The sequence below is a fragment of the Pongo abelii genome, chromosome 6 (assembly GCF_028885655.2).
Source record: "Pongo abelii isolate AG06213 chromosome 6, NHGRI_mPonAbe1-v2.0_pri, whole genome shotgun sequence".
Lineage (NCBI taxonomy): Eukaryota > Metazoa > Chordata > Mammalia > Primates > Hominidae > Pongo > Pongo abelii.
In genome coordinates this window covers 55,084,603-55,107,088 of record NC_071991.2, presented here as the reverse complement: position 1 = coordinate 55,107,088, position 22,486 = coordinate 55,084,603, and the positions used below count along the sequence as shown (strand labels likewise).

Here is a 22,486-nt window from a genome sequence, read left to right as displayed (position 1 = left end):
GAGTCAGCTCAGTTCACATCTTCTCAGCTCCAGGGCTCTGCGCTGGGCAGAAGTGGGCAAAGCCAAGACTCCTACCTGGGCTGGTAGGCTTCACGGTGGGACTGGTGCAGGCTCAACACCTGGCAGCCAAGGGAACTGCGACCACGCCCTCCGGCGGAGCCTACTGAGCAGGCCCCATGCAATGCTACTTCATTCAATCCCCATGCCACTCCAAAGCCCACTCCAAACCCAAGTGGGAGTGATGTCTTCATCAGGAAACCTGCCATTTCACTCCTAAAACCTCAGTGCTTCCCTTACTGCACATCTGAGGACTCTTCTGACACGGGACCCCTTGGGAGAGCCATGCCAAGAAGTGAGGGAAGGGGACAGCCTGGCAGCACTGCTGGGCGGAGCTACCTCCCACAGAGCAGGGCAGGGAACTGGGCTGGGACTTGGAATGGGGGTGTGAGTCCCCGCTCTGCCTCTGACCCACATGGGCCCATGTTTTCCCTCTCCGGCTCTCATCTGACTACAGTGATCTCAACAGTCCCTTCTAGCTTCTACAACTCGTTTATTTCTATTTCTGTCATGAAGCTTGTAAACTTGTGATGCCAGCTTCAGCAAGCTCATGCTAACCACAGTCAGGGTCTTCTGTATCCAATACAGGATAAATGCATAGTAAAAACTCAGAATGCTCTATGTGATGTAACTTTAAACCCACCCCAAGCTCACTGGAATGGAGAGGTTAATCAATGAGGGTGTCTGGTGGCTTTTCTAAGAGAAGAGATACCATAAGTTTGTCCCTCTCATCTATCCTTTTTAGTTTAAAAAGAATACGTAATAAATATGAGGAGATTCCCAAAATATTCTAAAGCAGCCAAAGCTCTCCAAAGATTTTTTCAAAGTTTAGTCTACTCAACTAATAAAAAATATAAAGCCTAAATGTATTGAGGTGGTTAAAAGCTTTTTTGAGATTGAATAAATTATATAACTAATAAATAAGATTATCTAAAAAATAATTACATAAAATATTAACAAAAATTATTGCTGATAATAATTGCAATATTAATATTTGTTTAAACCAGGATGTGGAAATTATCTATAATTCAGGTTTCATCATTTGTGTCTATGTACCCAGAAAAGGGGAATGGGGGTAACTCAGTGGTTCCCAAACGTTTTGATTTCTTGCCAGTCTTTACAGAAAATCACATTTAGAATTCCAAATAGATAAGAAGATACTCTGACATTTTCCCACAGGTGAGCCAGCCACAGACGGTAGCTTCTTAAATGCTACTTGAATGAATATAAGCCCATTAACAGATACACCCAACTGTCTCCACCAGGTACAATTAGCAGATACACCCAACTGTGTCCAGCCCACCTGACCAGGATGAGGCCCACTTCATCACGTGCATGGGGTGCCCCCGAGTGTCCCGTGGATGGCTTGGATGCAGAACACAGCTGAGAAGGCTCCAGAAGGCTGATTCCGCCTCTGTCCTCAGGGCTGACTCTCAGACCGACCTTCAGAAAAGTCACCAAACCCTGGGTTGGGAATTTGCCCCAGTCACTCAGCCTTCTGTGGTGTGGTGTGACAGGAATACAAAATGATGGGCCCAAAAGGACAAAGTGCTTCCCATGTCAAGGCACAGCCCAGCAGCCAGTTCATGAGGAGGTTCAAAGCTGGTTGAGCTACTTTAAAGGGACCATGCTCAATGAGACCATGAGCAACACTAAAGGAAGCCTCCCTCCAGCATCCAGCTCTCACGAAGACAAATCTAAGGGCTGAGGCACACAGTCCCATGACACGATGCACAGCGTGGGCATCCAAACTCCGTTGCAGAGATCTGCAGAATTTTAGCCTTGAGTGACAATTTGAGGCACAGCCAAGAAACATACTCCACTGGATACACCATTACCTCATTTGTCCATGTTTCCGTCTAAAGCCTTGTGAGGGATGCAGCATGCCAATGCAAAAAAAACTATTTTCCAATCATTTGTTTTCTCATTTTGGAAGAACAGCAACATTATCACGAAAATCTCTAACATTTTATAGCACAGCATAATTCTCAAAGCATCTGCATTCAATTCTCATGGTACTCTTATTCATTCATTCATTCATTCATTCAGCAAATATGTGTTGAGTCCTGGCTGAGTACCAGATGCTGTTCTAGGTACTAGGGATATAGCAGCGAACAAAGAAGGCCAAACATTTCTGTCCCATTTTACATATGAGATGACTGAGGCTCACAGAAGCTAAGTGCTTTGTCCAAAATCACATTCCTACTAAGTGGCAGATCTAGAAGTAAATTCAGATCTAAATGCAAGGTCAGTTTTCCCCACTACCTCTCACTCTTATATTCTTCTGTTAGTTTTTCCATACACCTTATACTACTGCAGAAAAATAAAATACTTTTTGTGCTTTAGAATTTAGAATTTAATATCAGTGGCTAGCCAACAGTGTTGTCCTCAAACATGGCTGTGCTCTTACTGAAGATGCAGAAACTCTCCAAGCAACAAACCAGGCTGATCCTGTGACCTGGAGTTCCTGGCAAATCTACTGAGGAGAGTTAGCACAGAAAGAACAATACATAAACCCCTGTTCAGAGGAAGCTGCTCAAATTTGAACCAATCCCAAATAAACCTGCAATACCAAGTTTCTCTCAAAAACGCAGGTGCCCCTCAGAGTGTTTCATCTATGATTATTCCAGCTTTACTGTGAGCCACTTTAATCATAGAGTCAAAGTCACACCTGGCTCCCATAAACATATACACCTTCTATGTGCCCACAAAAATTAAAACAAAACAAAAAAAACTTTTAAAGTCACACCTGGCTGACAGCAGAACTAATCCATGAAGGGAGTTTCCATTTTAAAGGGAAAGAGAACCAGTACTTTTGAAGCACTGAACAGCCTTAAGGATGGTGGGCTGGATCCAGCGGCTCTGGGAGGTTTTGAAAAGTCAAACGTGTAGGACAGAGAGAGGAGACGGCTGGTGTTGGAAGAATTCAGAATGGAATTGGAGGGGTAGGCACCATGTTGCCTAGGGCCTTCGGCTCTGTCTATCTGTGCAGGCTGTGCCCCACGTGGCTCCAAAGGCTGCATGAGTCATGCTGACCAAGGCTCATAATGTTTGCTCCAGTAACAAAAAGCTGTTTCTGACATTTGAATTATCTAGATGGTAATATCTTGCCCAAGCCAATTTAACTTCTAAAGATTAGTACACTGGCCCAGCACTTTGGGAGGTGGAGGCAGACGGATCACCTGAGGTCAGGACTTCGAGACCAGCCTGGCCAACATGGTGAAACCCCGTCTCTACTAAAAATAAAAAATTAGCCGGGTGTGGTGGCACGTGCCTGTAGTCCCAGCTACTCAGGAGGCTGAGGCAGGAGAATCGTTTGAACCCAGGAGGCGGAGGTTGCAGTGAGCCAAGATCACGCCACTGCACTCCAGCCTAGGTAACAGAGTGAGATCCCATCTCAAAAAAAAAAAAAAAAAAAAAAAAAAAAGATTAGTACACTGAGAGGAGAAGAGGAGGAAACAAAAGACACACACACACACAAGTAAGGAGGTGGGGTAGAGGGGAATGTCCCTGGCATCTCTCCAGCACCCTGCCACTAGTTAAAGTAGCTCAGACACCCTATTTTCCTAGAACTTCTATATTCTCTCCCCCTTCTGGCTTACCCATCCTGTATCTTGAGTATTTATTTTATTTTATTTTATTTTATTTTTTGAGACAGAGTCTCACTCTGTCATGCAGGCTGGAGTGCAGTGGCTCAATCTCAGCTCACTGCAACCTTCGCCTCCCAGGTTCAAGTGTTTCTCCTGCCTCAGCCTCCAGAGTAGCTGGGATTACAGGTGTGCACCACCACGCCTGGCTAATTTTTGAATTTTTTTTAGTAGAGACAGGGTTTTGCCATGTTGGCCAGGCTGGTCTGGAACTCCTGACCTCAAGCGATCCACCCACCTTGGCCTCCCAAAGTGCTGGGATTACAGGCGTGAGCAGCCACACCTGGCCTGTATCTTGAGTATTTATTTGTGCATTTTCCTGCATGTGGGGGCCTCTCAGTGGTTTACTGGTCTAACAACTATATCTCTGAAAAAAACAGCTCAATTTTATGGCATTTGCCAATTTCTGTAGTGTAAATACCCCCACTGTGGCCCATTTCAAGGAACCAATGACATCACCAAACGTAGAGTTGGGAAGAGAGGCTCTCTTCACAATCAGCTTTCCGTGGCTCCAGCACACTGTAAGACTCCAAATTTTACACTCTCTCACAATGCTAAGGTACCTCTCTACTCCTTCCCTCTCCAATTCTTCACATTAATGAAGCTTTAACAAGTGCTGGCTTCCTAGGAAATGGTCTCCAAAGGTCAGAACCAGTATACCAAAGCCAATCAGTGTCACTCTTTGAATGACTGTGGCACACATGTTGATGTGATGGAATTTGCCTTCTCAATATAATTAAGTGAAGAACTTCTGCATCTCCCTCAAGCATTCACTCTGACTTTAGCATCTCCTTCCACCTCTCACCCTTACATAGTACCTAGCACATAGTAGGAGGAGGAAGGGAGGGAGGGGAAAAGAGGATGTGAGCGCACGTTATTTCAAGGAAAAGATCTATAATTAATACAGTGAGAAAAGGGCAGACAAGTGTCCAGGCAGGCAGAACAACAGTAAGATCATGTTTTTTGGTTTTAACATTAAGTGGGAGGGATAAAGACTAAAGTGCTGTTCTTTTCCAAGTCTGCTACTATGAAACGATTTCTAACATTTTTAGCATTAACAGAAGCCAAAATCTCCCTAATTTTCTTGCCTAAAAACCTAAGAAAAGGTAATTATGTTTCTTGCTGACAAAAGACAGTAAGTCGAGCAAGCCCAATTACAGAGAAACAACTGAAATGTTGAATAGAAAGAATAACAACCTATGACAGTTCTACAGTCACGGTAGGAAACGCAGCTCTTTTACCATGGAAGATAACAATGAATGTCTTCCAGAAGGGTCTTAATCTTCTATAATACAAGGTCTTTTAAATTAATTTAACCATGAATGATTTTCTTTTAAAAGTACTTAAAATTTTTCATTTTAACTATCAGAAGGCTATTGCCCAGCCATTTTTATAACTGGATTAGGCCATGTCTTCAGCCTAGGACGTGGAGTTCCTTTACATTGGTGTCCTGGGCTCACAAGGCCCTGTCTCCTGAGCACAGTTACAGCCGGTATCTGAGACATCAGGGACAACAGGAGTTGGTTCAGCTCAACCCACTCTTTGAAAGGGTCCTGTTCCCTAAAAAGCCATGCCCAAATACTTTTGCAGAGCATTCCAGACACTTGAAAATAGAACTCCAAATGTCCATATGTACCCCTGTCATCCAGCAGGGTCCTCACAAGGGGCTACTAAGCCACCAGCATTAGGGGAGCAAGCTAGGTCACAGTCCAGGAGGAGGGAGGCCCAGACACAAAGGGAAGACAGAGCCCCAAATCTGGTGGGACAAAAAGTGGGTAGAAGGTATGGCCATGGAGCCAAAGATTCAGAACTGGGAGAGAAAATTGAGGGAATAGCAACTGGACTCAAACAGGAGGAGCCTCCTGAGAGGCTGCCAGGAGCAGCATAGAGCAGTTGAGGCTCACTGATAAAGGCTGACAGGGGTGCCACGGGAGGGTGGTGGGCTTGTTTCACAGAGGGGCTGGGGGTAGAGGAGCAATGGTCACCTAGTGACCAGCATCATCTATAGAAGGATGCACGGCTCTAGCCCATGGTCATGTGGTTTCATGCCTCTCTGCCTTTGCATGTGCCATCCTCTCCACCCAGACTGTTTTTCCTGATTTTTACCTAAAGAACTCCTACTCTTCCCACAATGCCCAGTGCTCAAGAGCTCCTTCCTCTGTGAAGTTTTCCCCTTCATCATCTCATTTGTGCCACCACTTTCCTTGTACACAATTCATCCATGGTACACAACAAACACAATATTTGGTACACAGTAGGTGCTTAGCGTTTATTGAATGAACGAGTGAAAGAAAAACTAAGAACAGCTAATACTGAGTTCCACAGTCAGGTCTGGTTAGAAACATCTATTGATATTGGCAGTAGTTTAAAAAATGAGGCCAAAGGGTCACAAGAGGTGCTTCACTTTTCCCCTGAGTCATCTAAGAACCAGTCCCTAGCTAGATCCAATCACTGTCTTATATTCCTGACACAGTAAAAGGAGAATAAATATTTTCAGCTGCAAAAGGAATGAAATTTAATACCAGCAAATACCTTGGAAGCAGATTCAAAGATTTAACAAGCTGACTTTCAGACACTGGTAATGATGTTCAGCAATGGAACACCCAAAAAAACACCAGAGAACCTACTGGAATGGGCAGCCTTCTAGAGCCTTCTAGGCTGAGGATCAAACTTACCAGACAGATTCCTAGGTCCACCTCAAAGATTCTGATACAATACGTTTCAGTCAAGGAACCTGTATTTTTTGAAAACTCCTCCAAGTGATTCTAGCAATGAACAGATTTAGAAACCACTGGATGGCTAGTTCTAAGCTACTGATGATATGATTCTTGATATACATGACAAAATGTTCCTGGGGAGAGGGGCTGCTGTCTGCCTGGGAGATCAGAGACCGTCTTCATAAATAATCGTTAAATCTACTATGTATTGACTTGGATTATCTCATTTAATCCTCCCAACAAGCATGTAAAGGTAGGGGCTGATATTATCCCCGTTGTACAAACACAGAAACTGAAGCTTAGAGAGGTGAAATAACTTATTCAGCTACTATGTGGCAAAGGTCGGATTCAAAATCCTGGCAGGTCATTCTAGAGGCTGCGTTCTTCATCCCTGTGTAATGCTGCCTTTTTGCTGAAGCACATGGGCAGAAAGCAACCCCCTAAAACACAATGTCTTAAAGAAGGGGCCAGTACACTTGAAGCTGCTTCAATCTATATTGCCTCCGAACTGTTTTATTCTCTAACTCACAGGAACTGGTTGTTTTGATAAATCATGAGCATTCCCACATCTCTCTGTCTCGCTGTGTTTTGTTCATTTCTGTATCCCTCATGTACCACACAATGCTTGGCCCATGATATATACTCAGTAAATATTTGGTATTAGGTTGGTGCAAAAGTAATGGTAAGGACCACAATTACTTTTGCACCAACCTAATAAATTTAAAAGAACTACTAGATTCCCTGACTGTCATAAATACCATGTGACTAAAACCAAGGAATTCACTTAATCAAAGCCTTTGGTGCTACACTGCCCACACTGAGGCTGACTGAAAAAAGTGACTTTGCTATCCAAGGGGAAGACATGGTCAAGCGCTTACTACGCACTTGCTGAATGAGCTTTCAAGGGAAGCACTTATGTTCTGCCTACGTGACCAGGCCTTGGACAAACCTGGAAGGATCAGGGGTCCCAGTGAAGTAGTGAATGCATGGAAAGCTTCTATTCTGCGGCAGGACAGACACTCCACTGGCTGTGGTGAGGAAAGACTCAGAGTCTATGCACACTCCGCTGGCTTTGTCCCGTAAGGTGTTCATCATAGTCTGCACCGTGATGCTTTCTGCAAAAACACAAAAGACAGACAAATGGAAAGAGTAGATATAGGCCGGGCGCAGTGGCTCACGCCTGTAATCCCAGCACTTTGGGAGGCCAAGGCGGGCGGATCACGAGGTCAGGAGATCGAGACCATCCTGGATAACACGGTGAAACCGCGTCTCTACTAAAAATACAAAAAAATAGTCAGGCGTGGTGGCAGGCGCCTGTAGTCCCAGCTACTTGGGAGGCTGGGGCAGGAGAATGGCGTGAACCTGGGAGGCGGAGTTTGCAGTGAGCCGAGATCGCGCCACTGCACTCCAGCCTAGGCGACAGAGCAAGACTCCGTCTCAAAAAAAAAAAAAGAGTAGATATAACACAAAACTGTGGCATGGCGGGCCACTAACTAAAATCCATTCACTCCATCCTCTTTTTAGTAATAAAAACTCTGAAATTACATCTGGGACTGTAACTACCAAAGTACAGTCTATTTTCCCACTTCCCTTGTGACTATGTGTGGCCATGTGATAAATGTTGATCAACAGGAGGTAAGCAGAAACCATGTGTGCAATTCCTCGTCACACCTATAAACAAGGTATGTTTGCCTTTTGTTTTTATTTTCTCCCTTCCTGCCAACTAGGAGACGCAAACAAGCGGACCACAAATGGAATTCCTGTGTTGAGTCTCAGTAACCAGCCCTGGACTGGCCGTATATACCTGAACTATAACATGACAGAGAAATAACCTACTATTTTCTTTAAGCTACGTTAATTTGGGGTGTCTTTGTTACAGCGTTTAGCTGTACCTCAATCAGTACAATAACTCAATAGATATCCACAAGAAAGTACATACAATCTACCATGCACAGTCCACCAAGCTCACTCCCATAAACTCTTGCTGGTCAGAGTCAATACTCTATTTGGAGAATGTCCTCTCTGCGGTGGGAAATATATGCACAGAGAGGCATTTAGAATATTCAGAGCCATTAGGACTGTTGGCTGTGACCACAGATAAATGGATAAATAAATCCTTGATTACATGAGATCCCATTTCTACATCTTCCCCTGGGTTATAATTTGTTAAAACACTATTTCAGTCTGTGTTCACCATGATGGAATTGAAGCATCACACGGAGAGAAGGTTTGTTGGCACATTCACATTCTCTTTATAAATCTCTACTTACATGTCATACCTAGAAATATTAACAACAAATCCTTGTTTGCTTCAACTGTCCAATGTTCGGATTTCCTCATTGTCTTATAAATGAGCCTATTGATTTGAATTGGAACCAATCAGAATTGGAAACGTCTCTGCCTCTTGTTTTTTCCCCATGCATCTTTTTTTTTTGAGATGGAGTCTTGCTGTGTCCCCCAGGCTGGAGCGCAGTGGCACAATCTTGGCTCACTGCATCCTCCGCCTCCCGGGTTCAAGTGATTCGCCCACCTCAGCCTCCCTGGTAGCTGGGACTACAGGCATGCACCACCACGCCCAGCTAATTTTTGTATTTTTTTGGTAGAGATGGGGTTTCACTGTGTTGGTCAGGCTGCTCTTGAACTCCTGGCCTCAAGTGATCCACCCTCCACGGGCCTCCCAAAGTGCTGGGATTGCAGGCGTGAGCCACCGCACCCACTCAGCTTGCATCTTAGTTGTCAGAGTCATCTTTCCTGTAGTTTCGCACAGTGTAAGCTTGGCAGATGGCATCCTCATGGCATTATTTGTTGGGAACAGGCCCCCCGAAATCTGGCCATAAACTGGCCCCAAAACTGGCCATAAACAAAATCTCTGCAGCACTGTGACATGTTCATGATGGCCATGATGCTCATGCTGGAAGGTTGTGGGTTTACCGGAATCAGGGCAAGGAACACTCTGGCCCACCCAGGGCAGAAAACCGCTTAAAGGCGCTCTTAAACCACAAACAATAGCATGAGCAATCTGCGTCTTAAGGACATGCTCCTGCTGCAGATAACTAGCCAGACCCATCCCTTTATTTCAGCCCATCCCTTTGTTTCCCATAAGGAATACTTTTAGTTCATCTATAATCTATAGAAACAATGCTTATCACTGGCTTGCTGTCAATAAATACATGGGTAAATCTCTGTTCAAGGCTCTCAGCTCTGAAGGCTGTGAGACCCCTGATTTCCCACTCCACACCTCTACATTTCTGTGTGTGTGTCTTTAATTCCTCTGGCGCCGCTGGGTTAGGGTCTCCCCAGCCAAGCTGGTCTCCGCAATTATTATATTAAATAGAGTATTTGTTCCTCTATCCTCTGTATTTCCTGTAAATTAGTAGCAAGACCTAAAGTATTTATCAGATTTAGAGTTGATGTTTTGGCAACATTATTTAATATCTTTCACCAAGCTAGATTTTTTTTAATTAAAAAATTTTTGATTTTTTTAAAGCTCCTGTTTAAAAGTGAGTATTTTCTTACCTTCCTACCCAGAATATATTACATAAGTGCTACAGCAAAAGTCCTAAAGTGTTCTAGATTAAGAGTCAGGAAACATTTTCCTTCTTTTTTGTTTTTTTTTAAAAAACACAGGGTCTCACTCTGTCACCCAGGCTGGAGTGAGGTGGTACAATCATACCTCACTGCAGCCTTGAACTCCTGGGCTTAAAAAATCTTCCCACCTCAGCCCCCTGAAGAGGTGGAACTATAGGCCCACATCACCACATCTGGCTAATTTTGTTTACTTCTTTGGAGAGATGAGGTCTTGCTAAGTTACCCAGGCTGGTCTTAAACTGAACTCCTAGCCTCAAGTGATCCTCTGCCTCAGCCTCCCCAAAGTACTGTGATTACAAGCATGCACCTGGCCTGACAGTAAATATTTTAGGTTTATGGGCCATACAATTTCTGTTGAAACCTTACTGTTGTACGTGCTCAACTCTGCCATTATAGTGAGAAAGCAGCTCCAAACAATATATAAATAAATGGGTGTGGCTACAGTCCAATAAAATTTTATTTTCAAAACAGGCAGCTGCCATCAGGTCATAGTTTGCTGACCCCTGTTCTAAATGATCCAAAACTTTGACTTATAAAATACATGCATCACCAACAAATACAGAATGACTGTTGTGGGTTTTTTGGAAGGATTTCCACATAGGCACAAAAGTAAGAAGCTATCTAGTCGCCACATATACCTAAATATGGATTCTGATTAAGTTAATAACTAGGGGCTGGGCATGGTGGCTTAGGCCTGTAATCCCAGCACTTTGGGAGGCCAAGGCGGGCAAATCCCTCGAGCCCAGGAGTGTCAGACCAGCCTGGGCAACAAAATGAGACCCTGTTTCTACAAAAAAAAAAAATTAGCCAGAATTGGTGGCACATGCTTGTAGTCCCAGCTACTGGGATGACAGCAGGGGTGCAGCTGAGGGAGGATCGCTTGAGTTCAGGAGGTGGAGGCTGCAGTGAGCCGAGATTGTGCCAACACACTTGAGTGTAGGCAACAGAGTGACACTCTGTCTCAATAAACAAATAAATACATAAAATAAGTTAGTAACTAGTTGGCAGATGGATGGCAACAGTTCAACTCATCAAGTGTCCATGGAACAAAAAACTATACAGGCATCACAAAGGGACCCTAAGATGAGTAAGAGACAACACCTCTGCCCTCAAGTCCCAGCAAGCTAGTGGGGCAGGGGAAGATGAGTCAAATATATAACTACTGATATATGAGGATGCCTGCAATAAGTATTACAAAAGGCAACACAATGACATCACAGATTAAAGGAGAATAACATAGGTATGAGCAGGAAACCTCCAGGGATGAGGAAGCACCATGTAAAAATAAATACAAGTTGTTTTCTTGCCTGCACATCAGGGACTTTTAGCACAAGTTGGTCTTTATATACAAGGGCTATTCTGTATTCCTTTTTGTTCACCCTTCTAAGTTCAGACAAGTTCTCAGAAACAGCTGCAAGAGAAAGGGTATGAGAAGGAGAATCGTGAGGGAGAGACTAACTCACCTTCTTGTTTTTCTAAGCTGTCTTTGCCAGCACCACAGTCTAGATGATCCTCAACTGGAGAAAACACTTCGGAAAAATTGAACTCGCCTTCTCCTGTCCACCAACCTTGGCTCTGAGCGTAACTCCTGAGTTCTGGATGCTCTGCATCCGTCTTAGTGGTGAGCGAAAGCTGATTGCAAATGCACCTCACACCCTCTGCAGAGAGTGCAAAGCCCCATTAGTTAAAAATATACTTATAAACTTTAGACTTAATCAAGAAATGGAAATGTATAGGGAATCCTTTCCCTGAAACACTGACTTTAACTACAGAGAGGAATCCATTTAATTTTTGAAGAAACAGACAATCATTGAGTCTCTTTCTAGGAGACCTCCAAAAAGGTCTGACTAGTCTTGACTGGGCATTATCACATTTTAAATGAGCAACAGTCACTTAACCCATCTTAAAAGCATAATCAACAGGAAATATGTAAGGCTCTTCATTTTGGCTAAATAAGCCCCAAGAATTCATTAGTTACACACAAAAAAAGGGACAGGTGCTTTGAAAGAGGTACCGAGCTGACAAGACTTAGCAATTCATAAGGGAGTCCTCTATAATAGAGATGCCGTTCCTCTACAGCAATGCTCTATCGCATCTATAGAAAGCCCCCTCCCTGGTCTGATTTCTTTTGACCTGGAAAAACACTTTACACCCCCACTCCTTGCCCAAATATATGTGGTTTTAAAAAAAAATACAAATCAAATACTTCATTCAACTTTTTTTTCAGGTCTCAACATTTAGAAAACCATAGTGGCAATGATAACAAATCATTTTAAAATAATTGAATATATTCATGAATATACATATGTCTGGGTATGTGTGTGTGCACACATGTGTGTGAGTGTGTGAGATAAAGTGTGTGTGTGTGTATGTGTTTGAAAAATCTACGGGAAATTTTTTCTTATAAAAATAGAAGTGTGACTAAATAAATCTAGAATTAGAAATGCCTGCATTCTGAGTACATTCCACTTTGATGAATGAGGGCTTAGACCAGAAACTCTCCTACCAGCTGGCTGGCTTGCTATGTCTTCTTCGAAGCCTGAGCTGCAAATGCACACAGGACAACTCAGCCTTCCAGCTTCAAGATGCTGTCTAGGGCACAAACACTAGGAAGTTATCAGTGCTAGCTTAAAAGGGCCATTCCTATTTGCTGCTTCCAGGGAGCATGCTGATCTTCCAAATTCTTGGAGAATGAAGTGAGATAAAGAACATAAACTACAAGCTACAGGAAAGCCATCACTGCCTGAAAACCAGTTCCTAGAGGCAGGATCAGTGCTGGACTAAGTTCCTTCAGTATGTTTTGCTTCACTGATTTACACTTCTGACATAAGCATTCCTGGCTGGTAGGCATTGGTCCTTTGTCATTTATCTTTTCAGAGAGAACCATAAAGGTACAATTATAAACAATTAAAAATAAAAACCAGTTTTGGCCTAAACAAGTGATTTTGACATCATTCATACTAAGTTATTTAAAAAAAAACTCTTGTAAGCGACTCTACAGATATTAGTTTCCCAGGGGGCAGATTTATAGTAGACATTTGCTTTTAAGAATGTTAGCCTTTGGGAGACGGAGTGCATTAAATCTTACTGCAATCCATCACACCGCTGCTGGGATCAGACGACATGAAATCAATGAGTCCAAGAAATGGCTGGCGTTCTTTTTTATTTAAATATTTAGTTAACTAATGGAAGCATTCATTTTGTGTAATTTTTTAAGCTACATTTTGAAGAGACGCTCAGCTTTTGAAATGCAGTCATAGATCAAAAAGTGTTAGGTTCAACTTAAAAGCAATATGACTGCTTTGAAGCATGGATTACTAGCACTCTTGATGGAACCATTCAATAGTAAGACTTCATCTTAGGAGGGCTTTTTATCAAGGAGTTTTAAGTTCCTGCATTGCAGGAGAGTTGGAGACCTGGTGGGCTGCACTGGCTGTCTTAGTTCTAGAAATACTGTAAGAGCTGGGCAAGTAGGCACACACACTGGTAGGTGGGTACATGCTGGGCATATGAGGTGGAGAAACTCTCCGTGATTGCTGACGGACATCACTAGCCCATTCTACACCCTTGTGAGATAGAAAGAGGCCACCCGCGCCTCCAGACAAACACAGCCTTCATACAGCTTGGCCAGGAAGCCACAGTCTAGATTTCACTGCCTCACTGGGGCAATTTTGTATAGAGTACAACCTACCCATCACCCAGAGAAGCCCTGATCACTGAACTAACTTTGTGCACAGAAAACAGGCTTGATTCCCATCTACTGTGGTAGATCTTCCGCTTGTAACTCGGGTCAAATTTGGTTCAATTCACCCCTAAGATAGGGATGGCACACAAGTTTCATCCCCAACATCATTTTGGATTACTTGGAAGAGACTTCCTGGTAAATTTAGTTAAGAAAAATACATAGGCCAAGAATAGGTTCAACGAAAGAGAAGTGTCGTGACCTACTACTCCACCATTAGCACAGGAGGGAAGAATGGCAGTGCACACATCATGTGGTCACCACCCAGTCCCAAGGAGCTGCTCGGGCCAATTCCCTCTTAGGACTACTTAGTCCTCTTGGAAACCCTTTAACCCATTCTGGGATCTCATCCTGTCCAGAAATGAGGATGCTGAGGCGGGGATACAAAACTACCACTCCCACCCCTAACACTTCCTTCCCCATGGCTGTGTTAGAAGCAAGATGCTGCAGGGGCCACACAGCAGCAAACTTATGGGCACTAAATCCTTCTGGGTGGATCACCTAGTCCTCTGCTCTTCTAGAAACACTGTCTCATGGTGAGAGAAACGAACTTCACTCACAAAGAAATCCCAGAGTGGCATACACTGGTCCTCACACAGATCTAAACTCCTATTTTAGAGGAACATGCCAAACACAAAGATCTATAGGGTTGGGGGTGACAAGGGACTTGTTGGCCCATTACACAAGAAGAGTCACCATTCTCTTGGCCAATTAATAGAGTAATGGTTTAAGTCATGGAATTCCTGGTAGTCAAAAGCAGGTTCTTCCCAGAAAGCAAACAGAAAATACGAAATGTTAGGAGACTGCTTCACTCCAGGTTCAGGAGACTCCAGGTTCTCTTCTTGGAGGTGCCCAGAAATGAGAGGCATGCCAAAGCATGACAGTCCCACACAGAGAGGACCTGCAACGGCACGTCTTTCCTCCAGGTCTGACACTGTACGTGCAGGCCACCCCCTCTCTGTGGCCTTCCCTGTCCTCAGAACTCTCCACCATCCACACCCGCTCACCTGTGACTTTCTCGGCAGCCCAGTACTTCCCTACCGTCTCGAGCACCCAGGCTTCATCACGATCCACAATCAGATATGCACTTTGGAAGCTGTGGCAGGAGTTTGCATCTTCATAGTAATTCCCACCTTGTCCATGTTCTTCCAACAAGGAGACAATGACATCTAAGGCTTCTTTAGCTGTTTCCCCTCTTTCTAAACCAAGCCTGCAGAAAGGAAACCAGAACCATACTTCAGTCATTTCATACCACAGGATTGTTACTAGAGTAACCAAAGACTGGGCAAGGCCGAGTTATGAAGCATGCCAATATGTGTAAACATGTTAAGTCTGCAGAACAATAAGCAAACTGATTAACTGCACTGTATCTCAGAATATACTTCTCACATGTTTGCTTAAAAAACCGTACGGGGTGGCCAGGTGCAGTGGCTCATGCCTATAATCCTAGCACTTTGGGAGTGGCAGGAGGATTGCTTGAGCTCAGGAGTTCAAGACCAGCCTGGGCAACATAGTGAGACCTCTTCCTCAAAAAAAAAAAAAGTTTTTTTTAATTAGCCAGGCATGGCAGGACAAACTGGCAGTCTCAGCTACTTGGAAGGCTGAGGTGGTACGATTGCTTAAGCCAAGCAGGTCAAGGCTGCAGTGAGCCATGATCACGCCACCACACTCCAGTCTGGGCATCAGAGTGAGACCCTGTCTCAGAAACAAAACAGAAGAAAAAACAAAGAAAGAAAGAAAAAATCATACGGGTGTTTTCTGTCTTTGGTCATTTCCCTTCGACACAGAAGAGTCAGGAACCCAGTGGCTTCTCCCTCTTGGAAGGCACCTGTGTGTCTTCCCCTCTTCTGACTGTGTCTCCCACAAAACCACCTCTCTGTGGCATGTACTCCCTCCTGACTCTAACCTGGGCAAAAGGAAATCAAGGCCAAGTGTGGCCTTGATCTCTATTATTCCACACCAGGTGTTTTGCTTACTTATTAAAAGTGTTCAAATGCCAGACATTATCCTGTGTCCAGAGAGGACGTTGTCCTCTGTCTCTGTCTCAGAGACCTTATTAGGAATGGGCAGCTGGTTGGGATATAATCAGCTTTTTCTACATATTTCTCCTCCTGCCTATCAGCCTATGTCTATTGGTATAGCTTATAGCTTCAGTCATCAAAAGAATATGTATTCCCTTTGAAGTGAGACACCCATCTCCCCCTAGCCTTTCCAATTAATAAACCCTTTAAAGAGGGCATTGATATGGTTTGGCTGTGTCCCCACCCAAATCTCAAATTACATCTCCCAGAATTCTCACTTGTTGTGGGAGGGACCCAAAAGGAGGTAACTGAATCAGGGGAGCCGGTCTTTCCTGTGCTATTCTCGTGATAGTGAATAAGTCTCACAAGATCTGATGGGTTTATCAGGGGCTCCCGCTTTTGCTTCTTCCTCATTTTCTCTTGCACAGTACTGCCCTCTGTGTGACCTTGGGCAGGTTATATATTTTGAACTTCAGTTTTATGTCATCTATAAAATGAACGTCCACATCATTTAGTTGTTGTAACAGTAGGTTTATGAGATAACATCCATGAAAATATGCAGTGCTAGTGCTTGTGACCAGGAAAGTGGTCAGTAAATTTCTGGAGGTAGAACACTGTGGCAGAGAAACATATGACTCAGAGATAAATGGACCAAGCTTCTAGCTATGGCTCTGCTACTCACTGGCATTAAGATCTTAAGTAATGTGACCTTTCCAAACCTTGATTTTTCTCATGTGCAGATTGAAAACAATACTACCTCCCTCTCTGGCTGTTATGAAAGAGGATGGTACATGCCATGTACTCAGGAAGTGTCCATTTATTCATCTGTTCATTCAAATTATAATTCAGGTGGCAGGAACACAGAAGTCTTAGAACCTGGGCAATGGCACTACTACAATGGTGGTACAAGCCAGTTCTTGGTGAATTTTCAACTTGAGAAGTAACAACTATTCAAATTTATCTAATTTGATGCTTCCTAAAGGGATATTTCACTGTGCTGCCAGGGAGAAGAAAAGCTAATACAACTAATCTATAGGCTGATTATTATAACAGGCTTATGTTTATAGTCAAATAATTACATGACAATTCATTTGACATTTCTGATTTTAAGCTTATGTAGCAAGACTCGGTTACAAGGCAGTGATTTACAAAACTGAACCCTAAAACCTTAGGAGAGAGATAAAAGAATAAACCCACTAGAAGATTGAATTCAGCTGACTTTTCCTTTGGTCAATGTCATCTTCTCCAAAGAGAAGGAACAGAAGCAGGCACTCATCTTATCTTGAGGCTCCGGAACAAACAAAGGTGCTGTGAGTGCCTCTCGGAACCCCAAGTTGTGCACACTCGAAGGCCTCCTTCCTCCCTTCCACAGGTCCCTGGTAGCCCCCTGGTCACAATGCCTCATACAGACATTCCAGGCAGAATCCTGTTCCCAGGACCTTTGCAGGGCCCCAACTTGCCTGTGCAAACATGTGCTAGGAGCATGTGAATACACAGCCAGCTGTGACAGCCCCGTCTTCAGAGCTTGTGACTTATCTTTTTTGATTTCCAGTGTACTCTTCTGATGTTCTGCCTGTTTGCATTCCACACTGAGGCCCTACACTTGCACTTGCCCTCCCATGCTGACTTTGATGTCCTCTGGCAGAGTTGGCAACAGGACCTCAGCACTATCCACAGACCTAATTCTGATTTCACCCTCCTATCCCTTGTGCCAGGACCGTGGGTCAGAAATACCCCTTTGTCCCACCTGATTATTCCCAGCTGGTCTTCCTACCATGCCATGAGGACAGGGCCAACTGCTTCATAGTACAAGGGCCGTGAGTAACACCAGGGTTACACCCCTGCCCTCTGCAACTGAGAAATGCAGATGAATCCCATGTCACTGGGTGCAGAAGAGATGCCAGAGAGACCTGGGGCCGCAAGTCACATGGCATCCAGAGGCCTATGTTAAAGCCATTCCCAACAGTCTCACCTCCTACATGGGGCAGATTCATGTGATTCCTGAAGAGGGCAGTGCTCTCTGGCCCCATGCCTAATTTCACTTTGGCTGCTACCCCTCTGCCTGGGCAGGACCAGGACAGGGAAGGGGAAGAAACTCAACGGGCCAAGGTTAGAGTCCCACTGTAACATCTATCTTCTGTGCAGTTCGAATTCTTCCAAAGTGTGTGCTTTGTCCAGCTTGTTCTGGGCCTGGGAATTAGATGCTCCTGAATTCAATTTCTAGTTTTATGGGAAAATCTTTCCTTGGGAGCCCATGACCTTCTCACAGGTATGGCAAGCTCGCCCTGCCCATTCCTGAAAAGTTAACACATCTCACTGAGAAAGATGGGTCACACCTGCACTTCTCCTGCTTAAAGCCCGTTTGTTTAGAAACTCTGCTTCTCTTTTCAACATCTGTGCCTCCATGGATTAGGAGACCCCTGTCCCTATCTCAAATCAGGTAAAACTAGATTTGCCATGGATATATAATCACTGACTTGGGAAAAGTAATAAAAATAGGCAACACCGCCCCCTTAGAAAGGTGGGCCCGGTATTCTTATAGGACTCAGGTGCAAATAATCTTCCCTCCTCCCCACAATCAAGCAGTCTGCCAGGCCCTTCTGGGGTCAGGACCTTTTGGAAATTGGAAATTCCCAGCCTTCAGCCAGAGGGTTAGAAGCAGGAAGGTAATGCTATGAAATGATTGCTTGTCCCCCTGGTTTCCCTAAAAATTCGTAAGTTAAGCCTCATCCCCAGTGTGATGGTATGGTACACGTGGCCTTTGGGAGGTGATGAGGTCATGAGGGGTGGAGGCACCATGATGGGATTAGTGCCCTTAAAAGAAGAGACTCCAGAACGTGTCCTCTTTCTCTGTTCTCCGCCATGTGAGGATACAGAGGAAGATGGCCATTTGCAAACCAGCAAGCAGGCTCTCCCCAGACGCTGGGTCTGCCGGTGCCTTGATCTCAGATTTCCCAGTCTCTAGGAATGTGAAAAATAAATTTGTGTAGTTTAAACCCCCTAGGCTATGGTATGTTTGTTATAGCAGCCCAAATGGACTAAGACGAGTGATAACACAGGTGATGGATGTGAAGGTGATCTAGGGAAAGAGCGTGTGAAACTTTTTGACTTATCTCCATCTCTTAGTGTCCCAAAATTCCTGTGTCATTGACAGGTGAAGTAAAATGTGCTCCACTACATAGAGGAGTGGCCTCTCTGAGGTTAGCAGGCCCTGGGATCCCTGGCTTAGCCACCTTCTAGCTCTGGGGCCTTGGGCAACTCCTTCAACCCTCCTAAGCTCCAGTGTCCTCATCTCTCAAAGGGAGGAGACCTACTTCATTGGGTTACTGTGAAAGTTAAATGAAATAATATGTGCAAAGCATGTCTTACTACAGTGTTCAGGAAATAGTAACTCTGATTACACAGGTTCCTCCCGCCTACAAATGGTGACTGAGCCTCCTTTTAAATCACCTGAGTCCTTACATTCACCAACAACCTAAAGACAAACTACAGACCTTTCCAAATTTTCACACTGGCCTTTTGTCAAGGACTTTTGTGATTTTTAACATGCTGAAGGTCTGATGGAATGTGTCAAGAATTATAAGATGTTCTGAAATACTGGAGTTGACTAGGTTTTAATGCCATTGTTAAACACAAATGGGAGTAGCAAAAGTCAGCGTGCAGGAAAAAAAGAATAAAGTAGTTATGCAAAGGGAAGAAGAGGCAAGAAACACTGAAAGAACGCAGCAATCCGCTGGAGCCAGCTGCTACCAGCTTGGAGAGCAGATGGTTAAATTTTAGGGATTTTGAGCCTGTTCTGAAACTGTTGGTAGCTTGAAACACCTCACAGTGGGACTATTTACACCATGGAAATTGAAAAAGGACTCAAACAGCGCTACCCCTCTTCCCTCCACCAGGCTGGTTATTAAACATTTACCAGCATACTTCTGACAAAGAGGTTCCAAACGCTTCCTAGTTCTCATCCATGTTGAGGCCCAGAGGCATTATCACGTCTGACAGACCTTGGATTGTAAGTGGCACCCTAGGCCAGGAGCGGTGGCTCACACCTGTAATCCTAGCACTTTGGGAGGCTGAGGCAGGTGGATCACGAGGTCAGAAGATCAAGATCACCCTGGCTAACACGGTGAAACCCTGTCTCTACTAAAAATACAAAAAATTAGCTGGGCGTTGTGGCGGGCGCCTGTAGTCCCAGCTACTCGGAAGGCTGAGGCAGGAGAATGGCGTGAACCCGGGAGGCGGAGGTTGCAGTGAGCCGAGATGGTGCCACTGCACTCCAGCCTGGGTGACAGAGCAAGACTCCGTCTAAAAAAAGAAAAAAAAGGGCACCCTAACACCTAACATCCAGAAAGTAATTTCCCCTTTCTTTCCTTTGCTCTTTTTTTTTTTTTCTGAGACAGGGTCTTGTTCTGTGACCCAGGCTGGAGTGCAGTGGCATGATCTCAGCTCACTGCAACCTCCCCACCTGGGTTCAAGCAAACCTCCCACCTCCGCCTCCCAAGTAGCTGGGACCACAGGCATGGGCCACCACACTGCGTTAATTTTGTATATTTTGTAGATATAGAGTTTTACCATGTTGCCCAGGCTGGTCTTGAACTCCTGGGCTCAAGCAATCCTCCTGCCTCGGCCTCCCAGAGTGCTAAGATTACGGGGCATAAGCCACCACATCAGGCCCATTTTTCCTTCTTTCAGACAGGGTCTCGATCTGTTACCCAGGCTGGAGTGCAGTAGTGCAATCATGGTTCACTGCAGCCCTGACCTCCTGGAATCAGCAATCTTCCCGCCTCAGTCTCTCAAGTAGTTGGGACTATAGGCATGCAACAGTGCAACCAGCTACATTTTGCATTTGTTTTGTAGAAACAGGCTTTTGCCATGTTGCCCAGGCTGGTCTTGAACTCCTGGACTAAAGTGATCCTCATGACTCGCCTCCTAAAGTGGTGATAGCAGTGGTGGCCCATCTGGAGGAGCCACTGTGAAGATGCCAGCTGCAACGGGGAGGCAGGGCCTGGGTTACGTGCTTTGCGAGGCTGGTGGGAGCCCCACCCCCTACCAAGTTGGCAGGGTGGGAGCCCCATGCTCCCAGGCACAGCTGCAGCTGCTCTGGACCTGGGCATCCCTGCGCTCTCAGGAGCCCAGGAAGCCCTTGCCCCTACAGGCTTGTAAGTACCTGCTTCCTGCTCCCTGACCTCTTCTTGCTCCCAGCACCTGCTCCAGTGCAGAGCAAAGTTGTGGCTGAGCCCAGGTGCTATCGCAACCTGGCTGGGTGTGCACATGCTCACAGTGGTGCTGACACACCAGCCCCCTGCCGCCTTGGGCTTCTCCAGACTTTGGGCATCAATGAGCACAGGAGGGAGGCTGGGAGGGCTGAGGGCAGCTCAATGTGGGCCTGCCAGTGCCCCCCAAGATGAAAAACCTGGGCACCATGGATGGCACGTTGATGGCAGGAGGCAGACAGTTTCCTGGGCAGAAAGGAGCAGGTCCCCAGTGAAACCCCACCTTCGAGCCAGGAATGGCCGGAAGCCTGGAGGCTGGTCTGCCAGTTCCAGGTGGAGCACACAGCCCAGAGTGAGAACTTATGGTGCCCTTTCCAGGCTTGCCCATGACCCGATCAGCACGCACTTCCTCCCTTCTGAGCCCATAAAAACCCCAGACTCAGATTCACACAGACTTTAGGACTACCAGCTACAGGAAGGAGCTACCAAGTTTGGTCCTCCTTGACTTGTTGAGATGACCTGCCTGCAGAAGGGAGCTACCCACTACAGGTCTCCTCTCTGCTGAGAGCTGGATATTCCTCAGGATGACCTGCCTGCAGAATGGGGCTACCCACTTTGGGTCTCCTGAGAGCTGTTCTGTCACTCAATGAAGCTCCTCACCACCTTGCTCACTCTCCAGCTGTCCATGTACCTCACTCTTCCTGAACATGGGACATGGGCTTGGGACCCGCCAAATGGTGGGACTGAAAGAGCTATAACACTAACAGTGCTGAAGCACACCCCCATCCCCCCACCATTCGCCACATTGCAGGTGATGAGGAGAGAAGAGCTGCAGCCCTTTGGGGAGTCCAGACCTAGTGGCTCCCTGAGCCAGGGCTGTGACACTGTCTTTGGGGCTCTGCAGTTCCTGGCATTTCCAAGCTTCCAGGCACCACCACGTTTCTTGGTGACTGCAGTGGAAGCCATTTGCAGTACGCCTGGTCCAGCTGCAGCCTCGCACAGAGCTAGTGCCTGTGCCAGCGCCTGTGCCGACGCCTAGAGCTGCCCATCCTGCCACAGCTGGCACACCTGGCTGTGTGCAGTGGCTGGACCCCATGCTTGCTCACACACCCCTTTCCTCTCTGCGCCTGGCTTACCCTTGGAAGGCATGGGATCCAGGCCAGTGGCGTGAGCTGAGTACAGTGTGCAGGGCCAAGTGGTGGAACAAGCCCAGCAGCCAGACCAAAACTCAGGCAAAGGTGCCACCAGCCACAGAGGTTTCCGGCTGGAAAAGCAACACCCTAAGGATTGTGTGACACTGGGATTACAGGCATGAGCCACTGCACCTGGCCAAATTCCCACTTTTATGTTAGCTTCTATTGGCTACTCATTACTTGGAACCAACTTCATGAAACATGCAAAAATGTGTACGTGTCTTTAATATGCCTCTTCCTCAGGAGAAAGGGACTAGAGGTCAGAGAAGAGTGAATCAAAAATAACAGATGAAGCTTAGCTTTCAGATAAA

At 45.5% G+C, this 22,486-nt stretch overlaps 1 protein-coding gene across 2 annotated transcripts in view; it reads right to left on the bottom strand.

Annotated features, from left to right (window-relative positions):
* Nucleotides 1-22,486, bottom strand: part of SCRN1 (secernin 1) — a 68,437-nt gene that overhangs the window by 9,142 nt on the left and 36,809 nt on the right. For both annotated transcript variants that reach the window (XM_002818092.4, XM_054560585.2), the window contains 3 exons: nucleotides 14,759-14,961; nucleotides 11,473-11,667; nucleotides 7,371-7,536 (listed from right to left, as the gene is read on the bottom strand). In XM_002818092.4, coding sequence (XP_002818138.3) covers nucleotides 7,371-7,536; nucleotides 11,473-11,667; nucleotides 14,759-14,961 — 564 coding nt within the window. The remainder of the gene's footprint in view (nucleotides 1-7,370; nucleotides 7,537-11,472; nucleotides 11,668-14,758; nucleotides 14,962-22,486) is intronic.